Genomic DNA, 14412 nt, shown 5'->3' on the forward strand with positions numbered 1-14412 from the left:
GGGGCTCCTAGCCCAAATACAGGAGTGAGGGGAGACTTCCTGGAGGAGATAGCTCTGAGCTGAGTCTTAAGGGTTTATAGGAATTATTCTGATGGAGAAGAGGTTAAGGATTTATTTCCACACAAAAGATGCAACTTGACCAAAGACTTTGAAAGTGAGAGGGAACATGGACTCTTGAGGAGCTGCAAGTAATTCAGTGTGGCTGAAGCTCAAATTCAAGATGGAAAGTTGAAGGAGAAAGACACAAATGTACCAGATGAAAAAGGACCTTGCATGTCACACTATGGGCGTTTAGATACGAGGTGAATATCAGAGTTGTGATGACTCACGTTTTCAACTTGGGTCACTGGTGTGCAGTGGGAACATAAGGGGCAATGTAGAAGGAATAGCTTTGGATAACAATGGTAGGTTTATGTTTTGACATAATGAGTGCGGACATGTCTTAGAGACAGTTGAATATATCAGTCTGGAGACCAGAAGAAAAATTGGTCAAGATAATGAATTTGGGAGTTGTGAACACACAGGTTGTATCCACAGGTAGGGATGCGTCCACCACAGGAGAGAGTATAGAATGGAAAAAGAGCATAGCTAAGAATAAAATCCAGAGAAATTGTTTTCTTTAAAGAATAAATCAGCAGAGGAGAAAACTTGTGTCATGGTGCCAAGGAAAAAAGAAGTTCCAAGAAGACAGGTTGGGTCAGCAATTGCAAATACCACAGAGAGGAATAATTAAGGCATGAATTCATGAACAAGGGGATCATTACTATTACCAAAAATGTTGCAGAGCAGCAGAGAGAATAATGAGAGCGACTACGTTTGAGCATCATCTTGGTGTGTCAGGTACTCGGCATGTTATATATGGCACCACATTTAAATTGCACATTAACAATTTACAGATCAGGTAACTAGGCCTTGAGCAGATTAAGTGGCTCATCCAGAGCTGTTCTGCTGCCCAGTGACTGTCAGATCTAAATGACTTCAACGTCTCTCCGTCACGCTGTCCTAAGAGAATGCAAGCTATGAGAGAGAAGATGCGTGACACAGCAGAACTCTGCCTAGGTGGTGTCTCACTTTTAACTCCTGTGCTCTATTACCGGTTGACGAGGTGGATTATATTTGACTGTAATACTAAATTCTCTGGCTCTTACACATTAACACCTTATGAATAAGTAGGATGTATGCAATGGAATTTACAGTATCCCTACCACTAGCAGAGAGATTGCAAATGTTTCCTGACTGGTAAGGCCTGGACAGCGACCAATCCAAAACATTGCCTCTCTCCTGGAGCCAGGTCCTAGAGGCCCCCTGCTGTGCCACGTGGTACCCTTTAGTTGCTGGGTGGTGGGAACTTATGGGAAAATGGGGAATGGACACAGAGCAGCAATCAGTCAACATGGAAGGCATTTCAATGTTTTAACAGCCAGAATGGCCATCCTGTGCATGCTAACTCAATGTTAACCTGTCTATCATTCATCATGTGGTGCTTACATAGACAGAACAAACATGGGAGAAGGTAGTTTTATGTTTTATTTTTATAACTTATCCAAAATGGGAGGAATGCTATTCGTTTTTAAAGCAGAGATGAATTTCAAGTCACACTTACCTGGTAAAGTGACGGCTATCCTCAGTGGGTTAGAGATGGCAGAAGCTCTCGGGGGGTGGCTGTTGTGTAGGGAATTTCTGTCATAAACTTCCACTTTACACTGATACACTCCTGTCTCTTCCTCAGTGGCATCATGGATTAGGAGTTGTGAACGAAATAAAGACTGTGAAACTTTCGTCTTCTTATGGAACCGGGATGGGAAATGCCCCCATTCAATAGTGCCATTGTGGGTAATTCGAATAAGCCAGTGGAATTTGTGAGAGCTAGCTGGCTGGAACTGCCACGTCACAGTGAGTGGCACCTTGAGGTCAGAGTAACCGGCCTCCACTACGCAGGTCAGGTCAAAGGTGTTGGTTAACATCACTTGCGGCTGACGGCTCACCAGACTAACTTGTAAACTTGACTCTAGATGAAAAAGTGAAACACAACTTCTAATATATTTACCAGATTAAAATACAGCACTTTCAAGTTCTTCTAGTTGCCAACTCTTCGAGTAGGACCCTGCATTTGTAGATTTGGAGTTTCATATTTTATAGAGTAGAAGTTGATTCATAGTACAGTCTGTCCTGAACTCTGACCTCAGTTTTGCAAAGTTGACCCTCTTCTAAGACTGTTCCCAGCAGCCACAACAAATAGGCAGTGTTTCTCCAGTCTGCTACTTAGACAGCTGCTGCTACTGAGTGGGTGGAGCACTCCCCACCCCAGCGGTCTGGCCTCCTTCCCTTACCCCCGTGCGTGGGTTCAGTATCAGAACCCTTTTGCACATGCTCCAACGGGCTCTGCAATCCCAGGGCCACAGCTGTCAAAAACCAGAAGGTATAAAGCTCAGCTATACTCGTCTATAAGCTGATTCATAGAATTTTGTTTTTCACCTCCAACAACAATTTACAAGTTACACTCTAAAGGTGATCTTTACAAAGATGAAGAAACTTTAAAAATTGACAGAGAGGGTAGCCAGAGACTATGCCCTGTGTCCTAGGGTACACATACCATAACTGGGGGATTCAGGATAACACGTAATCCAATTCCACTGCAGAATGAATCGACTGATATACAGGTGCAGGAAAGGATTTTCTTTGACACTTACCCAGAGACTTTACAGTAACTGAAATCTTCTGAGTCCAGCTCCGATCTCTGGCCTGGTTCCGAGACTTTTCAGATACTCTACATTCATAAGTGCCACTGTCTGTGATGGCAGGGAAGGTGATCTCCAGCTGGAAGGTGGCCCAATCTACTTTCTCCAGCCTTGTGTTGCCATGGTAACTGGGTCCCCCATAGGAGGCGCCCAGCTGCACGATGCCGTCCTGCCCCATGCCAGCCACAAACTCGGGCTGTGTCTGGTCCTGTGGGATGTGCCACCAGCTCACAGACAGGGAACTTTCAGCTCCACTGGCCTTGCAGAGAAGGGTGAGCGTCTCTCCTTCCCATACAACTTGCTGCTTGTTCTTGGTAGACATGACCACACTTCTTGCTGTGGGTTATAGATTACAGAAAAAAAAACTGTTTTAGATAAATAAGAAATTTTCTAAAATACACTGAAATCTCATTAATTAGGACTTGACTAGTTTGTGACAAGTCAAATCAGGCTGTTTCCTGATGCTCAGGCGAAAGATTTGCCAAACACTTAAATAGTGGAAACAAGATAGCAGAATGAATATTGGAGAATGTATTTACCCTTAAACGATTTATTGATTTCTAAAGCTGGGTCTTGCTGTGCTGTGCAGGCTGAAACCCAGCACTGTGATCTTAACTCATGGCAACCTCGCACTCCTTGGCTTAAGCCATCCTCCTGCCTCGATAGCTGGGACTACAGGCACCGGCAACCACGCTGGCTAACTTTTAAAAGTTTTGTAGAGATAGATCTCTTTGTTACCCAGGCTGGTATTGAACTTCTGGCCTCAAGCAATCCTCCTGCCTCAGCCTCTCAAAGGGCTGGGATTACAGGCGTGAGCCACTGCACTCAGCTTACTTAAACAATTTATCACTTGCACATATTTTTTTTATTAGTTTGTTAAATCAACGCTTCCTTAAGAATATCTAGTTGGGTAAACATCTGGTAACATTTTATTATATTAATTAGGGTATTTATAAGAACCTGAAAGTAATAAAGCTCTGTTTACTTCAATTTTTAGTTTTTTAGAATTTGGACCTTCAGAGTTCAAAATGATCTTCCTCTTCCTTATCTTTCTCTAATCAATCTAATTGGCTTAGTATGTTTTGAACAAGGAAGAAACATTGTTAATTATATCTCTGTTCACAATACTACCATAAAAAACAATTACTTGGGAGAAAAATACATATATATACACATATATACATGTACATACATATATGCATATACATACACACAAACACACACACATGTTGTTGTAGACAGAGAGGCTTCTTATGTCTAAACTACAGTGCAAAACCATAAACGTAAATCTGGCTCCCAGATGGGAAATCCAAGTCATCACTCAACAAACACATTCATTCAACGACCATTAATTCTGCAAGGTCTTGTCCTGGTTGCTTTGTGAGCAGTGTGGAGATACAGCAGGAGATTGTACATCCGAGACAGCCCAGCACTAATTTAAGGCCACCGCTCCTTTAGTCAGAATTGCCCTGGGCAACATATTTGACCTCTCTGAGCCTCAGTTTTCTTTCCTGTAAAAATGAAGATAATAACAGTGCTCACCTTGCTGCATTGCTGAGAAGACTGAACAAATAGCACATGCAAAGCGCTTAGCCTGGATGGCTAGGGAAAGTACTTAGAAAAGGTTAGCTGCTAGCATTAGTGTTTAATGATAGGCACTGGCAAAAGCAGAGGCAATTCAAAGCAAAAGAGGAAAATAAAATAGAACTGGCATTAGAAATCTAAATAGGATCTAAATGAATTTGCAAATTGTTCTTCCCTGCGGAGGAAGGAGTTCAGTCTTTGACTGTTTTATGCATACATATACATAAGTAACAAAGGCAGAATGAAGGTTAATGTCCATAAATAAGTTTTTAAAAAGAGAAAATCTGCTTTCAAATTCAATTTTTTTCAAGTTAAAAATAGACTTATAACTGAAGTTTAGAAATTGGAGGAGAAATTATTACTCATATTCTCACCACTTTAACATAACCATGATGATTAGTTTAAACTAACCTCATTTTTTAAAAATGGGTTTCCTTAGTTCATTACAGTCATTATTGCCTTTTGGTAAGAAGTAACAAACTTACAAAATGTGTGTAAGTTACACGTTCACAGTGGTAATGGGTGATTAAAATATTCATAAATAATAAAATGTTAGCCAGGCGCAGTGGCTCATGCCTGTAATCCCAGCACTTTGAGAGGCCAAGGCGGGTGGATCACGAGGTCAAGAGATCGAGACCATCCTGGTCAATATGGTGAAACCCCGTCTCTACTAAAAATACAAAAAATTAGCTGGGCATAGTGGCGCGTGCCTGTAATCCCAGCCACTCAGGAGGCTGAGGCAGGAGAATTGCCTGAACCCAGGAGGTGGAGGTTGCGGTGAGCCGAGATCGTGCCATTGCACTCCAGCCTGGGTAACAGGAGCGAAACTCCGTCTCAAAAAAAATAATAATAATAATAATAAAATGTTGTTAATACTTCAAGTAATGTTTGACTTTGAAAGCAGAATGCTAAACAGCATTTGTAAATTTGCTAATGACTTTTCCTGGGTCTACATAGTAAGCCCAGTGTAGACTCCAGACTGTACAAAGAACTATTTTTAGTTTTGGAAGATGACCTTATTGATAGGATGATCAGTTGTGTACCCTGAAGTACACCTTTGGGTGAAATTCCCACATACCAGGTTTACAAAAGCCTGAAGATATGTTCTAGAGAAGACTGAGATGCATAAAGCAGAGATTTATCTCTGCATAAATATTTAAACCTACCTATATTGTTTTTCCTTAACTCTAGAAAGTCAGACCAAATGTTTAGTGTGAAAACGAACACCGACACTCTTCCTGGGCTGCCGGTCAAGGCCGAGGCTGTGCAACTTCATTCCTAGTAAGTGGCTTATTGGAGAAACGGAAAGGACATGTCTCTGTCTTTGGAGATGTCTCCAACAAGTCAGTGCAACAAGGACATCTTTATTTTTAGCTCAGTTTTAAAAAATTTAAACTATTAAATTTTGTTGTTGTTGTTGCTTTTGGCCAATTAATCTTTCTGGACTTTGAATTTAAACCCAGCCTAGTGAATCCTTATATTATTGTAGATTTGTCTGTTTTTCTCCACACAAAAGGCACTGATTATTCAAACGTCTTTAAGGTCACCCAACCTTCATGAAGTAAAGGTGAGCTGAGTGGCTTCCTCAGTTCTCTACATGCAGACACCCAGAACCATTAAGACCGGAGTCTCACCACACCACAGCAAAATGCAAAGGATGGAGTCTGCCCACTATCAATTACCTTTTCGTTTCTTAACTGTGAGTCAGAATTGTGACTAAGTACTATTTCGCATACCAGGTTAACACAGTAGGGGATTAACAGAAGGCAATTGAAAAATGCCAGCTGAGTCTCGAGGTAGGATAACATGGGTGTTCATTCCCCAGGAAGGAGGACAAAGTATAGCTTTTTACTCTTAACCTATGTCTCTCTCTCTCTTTCTCGCTCTCACTGTCTGTCACACACACACACACAGAGGCAGAGAGTGGGTGGATCACGAGGTCAAGAGATCGAGACCATCCTGGTCAACACGGTGAAACCCCGTCTCTACTAAAAATACAAAAAATTAGCTGGGCATGGTGGCGCTTGCCTGTAATCCCAGCTACTCAGGAGGCTGAGGCAGGAGAATTGCCAGAACCCAGGAGGCGGAGGTTGCGGTGAGCCGAGATTGCGCCATTGCACTCCAGCCTGGGTAACAAGAGCGAAACTCCATCTCAAAAAAAAAAAAAAAAAAAGAAATATCTAATATATAAAAATTAGAACAAAAAATAAATAGACTCTAAGACAGCAAGAAGGAACTTGAAGACCATGTAGTTGTGTGCCATCATTTTACAGATGAGGGAGCTGAGACTTAGAGACATGAAGTGGTGTGTTCACGGTCGCAGCTCTCCTGATGACTCAGAATAGGACTCGGGGCTCCAGCTAGTTTGGGCGCCTCCCTTTACTCCACTCCACTCCACCTCTAATGTGATCCGATTGAACCTGCTATTCACAGAGATCCCTACTGTATCCACGGAGGCGTCTTCTACGGACAAGAGGGGATCTCAAGCAGCCCAGTGCACGCCTGGTCTTGACTTCACATACCTGCTGGCTTCTTCAGGTGCACGTGGCTGTCTGGTGACTGCTTTCTCTGAAGTATCTGCCAGGAACCTGCGCGTGTTCTCACGACCTCTGCTATCACACATCTGTAGGCGCCTTCATCCTCTGGGCCCAGAGAGAAGATCTTGAGAGAGAAAGCCTTGGGGCCTAACTTTGAAACCTGGAGCTCTCCTTGACTTGCTCTTCCTTTGTAGTCATTCTTCAGGCCCAGGACTCCACCAGCATCAATGTGAGCAATTTCAGTCCCATTGAAGAACCAAATGCCTTGAAGCTGTGGGTCACGGCCACTGCCTACAACCAGGCAAACCAGTTCTAAGGGTTTCCCTTCAGCAAACAAGCTGTCAGCTGTAATGCTGACTTGAAAATCTTTCACTGGGAAACAAAAACAAGGCAGGTATTTAGAGAGCCCACTGTCTCTGTCCTTTCAGTACCAGAGAGAGATGACACCCCCTGTAAGGATACTGCAGGGATCACATTTTATGTGGGAGCTCAGTTCTATAGTGGTAGGTAAACCAAAAAAAAAAAAAAAATCGTTAGAGTAAAAAATCCTCATGACTCTTCCTTAAATCACCCAGAAATGACAGTACCCATGGTTTTCTGAATGCACTCCTAGTAAGCAAGATGTATGCACAAATGTATGAGGCATATAGTAATGTATGTTTTTTAAATTAAAAAATAAAATATTAAGGCCGGGCGCGGTGGCTCACGCCTGTAATCCTAGCACTTTGGGAGGCCAAGATGGGTGGATCAACTGAGGTCAGGAGTTCGAGACCAGCCTGGCCATCATGGAGAAACCTCATCTAAAAAAAAAAAAGAAAGAAACAACATAAAAACTAAAATATTGGAATCGGGCGCAGTGGCTCACACCTGTAAGCACTTTGGGAGGCTGAGGTGGGTGGATTGCCTGAGGTCAGGAGTTTGAGACCAGCCTGGCTAACATAGTGAAACCCTGTCTCTACTAAAAATACAAAAAATTAGCTGAGTGTGGTGATGCGTGCCTGTAATCCTAGCTACTAGGGAGGCTGAGGCAGGAAAATCACTTGCATCCTGGAAGCGGAGGTTGCAGTGAGCCGAGATCACACCACTGCACTCCAGTCTTGGCAACAAGAGCAAAACTCCATCTCCAAAAAACAAAACAAAATAAAATAAAATAAAACAAAATACTGTATACTGAATTAAATACTGTATACATTAAATTAAATATTTTACACAGAATTGCTGTAAATTATGATTTCTTACTCTCTTTTTTTGCTAAGAATATCCAGTAGAATTTTCTCAAGTTAGAAAACACTGTGATATGGCTCCATAGGACTCATGAATGTAACTTGGATACTTGAGGCCAATGAGACAACTTTAAGTGGAACACAATATCACTCTTTTTAATAAAGAAAAAACTTTAATGATTCACCATTGGATCATTGCTCTTAGCAATGGGTATACAGTACCATTTAGCAATGGCTTAGCAACCCCTTCCTGTTGGACAAAAGCCTATAGAGAGAGACCAGGAATCACAGACAATGCCTTTCTACTTGCTTTGACAAAAATGCCAAAGGATTATGAAAAGTGACAGCAGGCTGGGTGTGGCGGCTCATGCGTGAAATCCCAGCCCTTTGGGAGGCCGAGGCGGGAAGATTGCTTGAGCCCAGGAGTTCAAGCCCAGCCTGGGCAACATAACAAGATCCTGTCTCTTAAAAATTTTTTTTTAAATCAAAAAATAATAAAAAAGGAAAGTGACTGCATCCCAAATTGGGAAAGGGGACAGGTGGAAGGAAGTCCCATCACTGATGAAGACAAGGCTTCATGTTGGAGAGTGGAGCTACTTTGAGGCCCAGCTGCCTGTGGTGAGTGGGCTTTGGAGAGAGACAGGCCTCTCTTTGAATGCCAGCCCTGCTCTCACCAGCTGGGTGGACTTAGGCAGCACATCTAGCATGTCTGAGGCTCAGAGTCCTCATTTTTAAAATGGGGACTCAACTTCTTGCCTCACAGGGTGGTTGTTAGGACTAAATTAGCTAATGTGCAAACACAGAGGCTGCAAAAATGATAACAAAACTACTTCCATGACTGGCTTGTGGAATTGATCTAACCATGGAGTAGACCTTATCTCATAAAGAATCTGTGGGCAGAGCCAAAACTGAATATCCTCCCTCTTAGTTATGCTTCTCAGATGACAAAAATGCAGAATCAAATCAAACTTTCTAGCCAATTTTTTTTAGAGCCAACGAAAGATTAGAACAAAAATTAAAAGATATTTCATAAATCCCCACTACCTAATACTAGTGTATCAGTGAATTTCCTAGGAAGATGATTACCTGCTGGCTGGATCCTCAGAGTGGTTTGATCTGTCTGCTTTTTTGTGATGGACATCCAGGTTTCATTTGGATCCTGAATCCATTCCGTTGCCTCACAGAACAGCTGGCCCTGATCTGAGGGCTGGAGCCTCTCTATGGACATCCTGAACGTAGATGCCCCCAGCTTGTTGAGCCGTATGTCATTGGCTGCAAACCTCTCTGTATACAAGGGCCCAGGGACCAATATAAAATCTTTGGAGAGAGAAATAATCTCCGTGGCTTGGCTTCCTCCTCCATCCTGCATTAGGTACCAGGTGACAGAGAGGTGTGTATGTTGGGCTGTGGCTTTGGATGCCTCACACGTGAGGGTTAATGGCTCACCTTCTTCCTTACTGAGAGTCTGAGAACTCATGGTGGCAGAGAGGGTATCTGGAATAACTGGAAACAAAGGAATGATAATAAAATGGCCTGCCCAGTGCTTGTCCAATGGGCATCCTTAGGTGAAAATGGCACCCTGAGCCGCCATATGTAAAGCACACAGACTTTGAGTTGATTTTCTGCCTCTCCATATGCTTTCCTATCCATATGCTTTCTCTATTGCCAATGGGAACATTGGCATCTATGTACAGTCTACGGAACTTGGCAAAGCAAATGTCTCACCGATGTGTTGACCCTCACTTTGCTTCATTAGCATAAGCTGTAACCAGTTTAGCTCCTCAGACACAGAGCATGTATTTGAAGGGAGAAAGCACTGGGATGGAGAAATCTTAGATTCTGATCCCAAATCCATCCCTACTACATGGACTTGGAGATGTCACTTCACCTCCCTTGACCTTAACCTGTTCCTCTATAAGGCTCTGTAATAATCTGTTAAAATGTATCAGTCAGAGCCCGAAAGCAATCTTTACTAAAGTGTTGGTAACTATCTTATTACCCTGCCATTCTTGTTTTCCTAGAATGAAATCACATTTCTAAGCTTATGTAGAAGCAACACTTGGATTTAATCAAGGAATGTGACAGAGCATCTGCTCAGTGCTAGCCACTGAGTAGAAGCTGAGGATGTGGCGGGAGGGAGGCATACAAATTGCCAATTACCATATAACTGGATGCATGCTGATAGCAGTGGTATGAACAGACAATCTAAAGGAAACAAAAGTGAGAATTCTGCCCAAGCAGTCAAGATGAGTTCCACATAAGAGATAGTATCTACACTGGGTCCCGAAGTATATGTAGGAGTTTGCTAAGCTGAAAAGGGGGTGATAGATATTCCAGACAAAGGGACAAAGTGACAATTGCAAGGACTATGACCCTTTCCCAATATGTAAACATGCTAGAGAATGATAATTTGAGAATAATCATTTCTAAGTTAATGACTTATCACCTAAGATACCAGTTCTCTTGTCAAATTACTGTTCTCCCTCCAAGCAGAGACCACACAGGGAGAACTCTCACAGCTTTGTTGAATGCTGTTGCTATTAGCAACCTATGGATAGCTGTGGACAAGGCCTTGGGAAAACCACTCGCCCTCTAAATCTTTATGGCAAAGATAACTGAGAAAAAGAAACAGATGGTTTTAGAGAATATGAGATACCCACTTGTGATATATCTCCAAAATAGCCACAGGGGCACATGGGCTCTTTTCTCAAAGAAAATGGAACAATGTAAAGTCATGTCATGTTGCAAGACACTGTGATGACAGAGACTCTGGTTTCTCAGGGGCGGGCTAGCAGAAGTGGACAAGCAGCTTACCAATTAGATTAGTCTTTGCACTGTAACTCCCGTAGTATTTCTCATCAGTGTTCGGTGTGTGACACTCATACTCGCCAGCATCCTTCACCTGGAGCTTTGAGATGTGCAACAAGACTGAGTTGCCCTGGATCCTCTCCACGTAGATGTCTCCACTTCGCACCCGCTGCATATATACTGCGTAAGAGAAGCCAGTATCCTTGGTGCTAATGATCTGCACTTCCTGGGTCGGGTTTGTCAGCAGGTAAACAGACCACTGAAAATGCTGCTCATAAGGTCCCTGGTGGCCAGTCACATTGCAGCCAATGCTGACTGGGTAACCTTCAGCTCTAAACAGTGGTCCTTTCTGAACTGTTACTTCTCTCTGGCCAAGGCTGAGCTCACCTTGCAAGGAGGAGAAAGAAAGGGGAATAAAAAGAGATTAGTGCTCCAGTTCCCAGTGTACCACATTACGTATTTCCCTGTATTACAATTCTGGTAAATGAGATCGCAGGTTATTAGCTATAATCAACTCAAATGTTCAACATCTTCTTCAGGCTGAGCTGCAGTGAAGTCGCTTGATGAGTTAATTGTTCTTTTATAACTTTAACTTCCATAGTAATCTTCAGTCCCTTAAAAAAAAAGTTTTGGCCAGGAGTGGTGGCTCATGCCTATAATCCAAGCACTTTGGGAGGCCGAGGTGGGCAGATCACAAAGTCAAGAGATTGAGACCATCCTGGCCAACATGGTGAAACCCCGTCTCTACTAAAAATACAAAAATTAGCTGGGCATGGTGGCGTGTGCCTGTAGTCCCAGCTACTTGGGAGGCTGAGGCAGGAGAATTGCTTGAACCCGGGAGGTGGAGGTTGCAGTGAGCCGAGATCGCGCCATTGCACTCCAGCCTGGGTAACGAGCGAAACTCCGTCTCAAAAAAAAAAAAAAAAAAAAAAAAAAAAAACAGATAAATGTATGATAATGCACCCTTTACATTATTTTATGGGAAAATTTGGCATATACCTCCTCAAGCCTCAAATTCCAGGGTGCCTGTCATCGGGCAGTTTCCAGAGAAGTAGTTGCTGGAGCTGCAAAGTCTAGGGCTCCGCCCTTAGTGCCATGATTTTTCTAGCTGGTTGGCTGGAACTGTCTGTGGCTCCTGGCCAGGTCTGTTGCAAGACTAGCCAAAATTAGCATCTGAAGAGGCAGCAGCACTTCCTTCTATTCTGTGGAGGGTTTTTTGGTTTTGTTTTGTCATTTCTTAAAGAGACACTATAGCTTTACTGAAAAACCTCCTAATAGATGGCTGTAAAATCCAGCAGGTTCTGGGATTGGAATTTATTTTAGCTTTTTTCTGACCAAAAGTTTTCCGTTGGGACAACTAGGGAATGTTTTCTATTAGAACTAATCTCAAGTATTAGGGCTAAAGGAAAAAAACATGATTAATGGTAATATTTCACTTGACATATTTTTTAAATCAAGTATTTTTCAGAAATCAAAAAGCGTACCTTTACTTACTATGATTGATATTAAAGGCTAGTTCATTTTGTGTTACAGAAAGAACAAAGACAAATGACAGACACGCCACAGGGGTGGCCAGTTATTTCACTAGGGGCCCGGGGTACAGTGAAAGGGAAGACAGGGTTGGAAGACATCGGAAGGGCCAGAGAGGGAGAGACTGCTGGCCTCACGGAGTTAACCCAACAGAGTTCATGAGAAGATGCAGAAGCAGCATAACCTCTGCTGCATTTTGTGACTCCACAGGGACAACAGTAACGGAGACTATGAGGAAGGACACCCTTAATCACCTTCAGCCTTCTACCTTGCATCTCAAAAGGAGAAGTTAGAAGTTAGATGTTAGCCAGAGGACAGACCAGTTGGCGCCACCAGCCCGGTTAAGGATAAGACCCCTACTGCTAACCACAACCCCATCTATATATCATGGATATGATACGGAGGAATCTCTCAGAAGACACTGTTTTTACTTAAACAGGATCAAACCCCCACCCACGCCTACTTCATGGATCAAGACCCTTTCACATGTAATTTCTAGAGTTGTAAGCCCAAGACCCTTTCACACGTAATTTTTAGAGTTGTAAGCCTTTAAAAGGGCAGCGACTTTCTTTGTTAGAGGAACTCGGCTGTTAGGCAACTATGCCGCCTTGCTCTGGGCCGAATAAATCGTCCCTTCCTTCCCAGTTTGGTGTTCGAGAGGTTTGTCATGCGGCTCTTCCTGCTTTAACTAGAGTGGAAAAAAAAGGTAAGGGAAGCGGACATAACAGAGAACATGATAAGGCTGAGTATAAGAATCTGGGATGAAATGAAAATAGTTGTAAGGGATAGAAGGGAACTACAGAAAAAGGGCGAAAGGGCAGAAAAGGTAAGTGGTCACCTGATGCAGTCAGGTGCATATATTGCATATATATATATATATGCTCAATCTAAAACTGGGACACCAGCAACACCCACCAACCAGTAAGCCAACCACACACGTTTCCAGTAATATATATATATCAATATTACTCTCTCTATATATAAAGTAATGTATGTATTATATTGAATGCTGTTGTAATATATATATATTACTCTATATATCTATATATTAATTAGTAATTACTATATATTACTAATTATAATATATATAGAGTAATATATATTATATTGAATGCTGTTGCTATTAGCAACCTATTATGTACATCTATATATTACTAATTATATACATAATCAAGTTATATATTACTCTCTGTATGTATATATCATGTGTGTATATATATATATAGAGAGAGAGAGACAGAGAGAGAGAGGGAGAGAGAGAGAAAGAGAGAGATGGTCTTCCTCTATCACCCAGGCTGGAGCGTTGTGGTGCAATCTTGGCTCACTGCAACCTTTGTCTCCCAGGTTCAAGTGATTCTCCTATTTCAGCCTCCCGGGTAGCTGGGAGTACAGGCATGGGCCACCACGCCCAGCTAGGTTTTGTATTCTTAGTGGAGATGGGGTTTCACCATGTTGGCTAGGCTGATCTTGAACTCCTGACCTCACGTGATCTACCTGCCTCAGCCTCCCAAAGTGTTGGGATTACAGGTGTGAGCCACTGCACCCAGCCTCTATAATAATTTAGAATACATGAATTTATTCATAAGTCCGATTTAATATGACATATTTATATCATGCTCTTTTTGTAATAAGAATCTAGGAATAGAAGTTAGACCACCTTAGAAAAATTTAAATTGCTACTTGCCAACAAGTTAAACTACAGTGGCAGTTTAAAACACTTTTCAGCCATGCCATCTTAGAGAAATGTGTGCACCAGGCTATGTGTGAAAGAATATGCACAGCTACACTGCTCATTAAAGCCCCACACAAGAGACAACCCATATGTCCATCAACAGTAGACTGGATAAACTGTGGTACAGTCATTAAGTAGAATGTTATATAGAAATAAAAATCAACAATTACAACTATTTGCAATAACATGAATGACTGTGTCCAATGAAAGATACAAAAACACTTCTAAATCCTTTTGACTATATACAGAATGAGCCTACT

At 42.3% G+C, this 14412-nt stretch overlaps 1 protein-coding gene across 5 annotated transcripts in view; it reads right to left on the reverse strand.

The window, feature by feature from the left end:
- CD101 (CD101 molecule) overlaps nucleotides 1-14412 on the reverse strand; it is a 35629-nt gene that overhangs the window by 15268 nt on the left and 5949 nt on the right. For all 5 annotated transcript variants that reach the window (XR_010341230.1, XM_064372655.1, XM_021674152.2 and 2 more), the window contains exons 2-6: nucleotides 10897-11277; nucleotides 9169-9585; nucleotides 6845-7231; nucleotides 2691-3074; nucleotides 1604-2008 (exon numbers count right to left, since the gene is read on the reverse strand). Coding sequence is in view for 4 of the 5 variants with exons in the window: in XM_064372655.1 (XP_064228725.1) it covers nucleotides 1604-2008; nucleotides 2691-3074; nucleotides 6845-7231; nucleotides 9169-9585; nucleotides 10897-11277 (1974 nt within the window). In the remaining variant the exon portion in view is untranslated. The remainder of the gene's footprint in view (nucleotides 1-1603; nucleotides 2009-2690; nucleotides 3075-6844; nucleotides 7232-9168; nucleotides 9586-10896; nucleotides 11278-14412) is intronic.

Source organism: Aotus nancymaae, unplaced genomic scaffold, assembly GCF_030222135.1.
Source record: "Aotus nancymaae isolate 86718 unplaced genomic scaffold, 86718_ANA_hifiasm-v0.15.2.pri h1tg000007l, whole genome shotgun sequence".
In the NCBI taxonomy this organism is placed as follows: Eukaryota; Metazoa; Chordata; class Mammalia; order Primates; family Aotidae; genus Aotus; species Aotus nancymaae.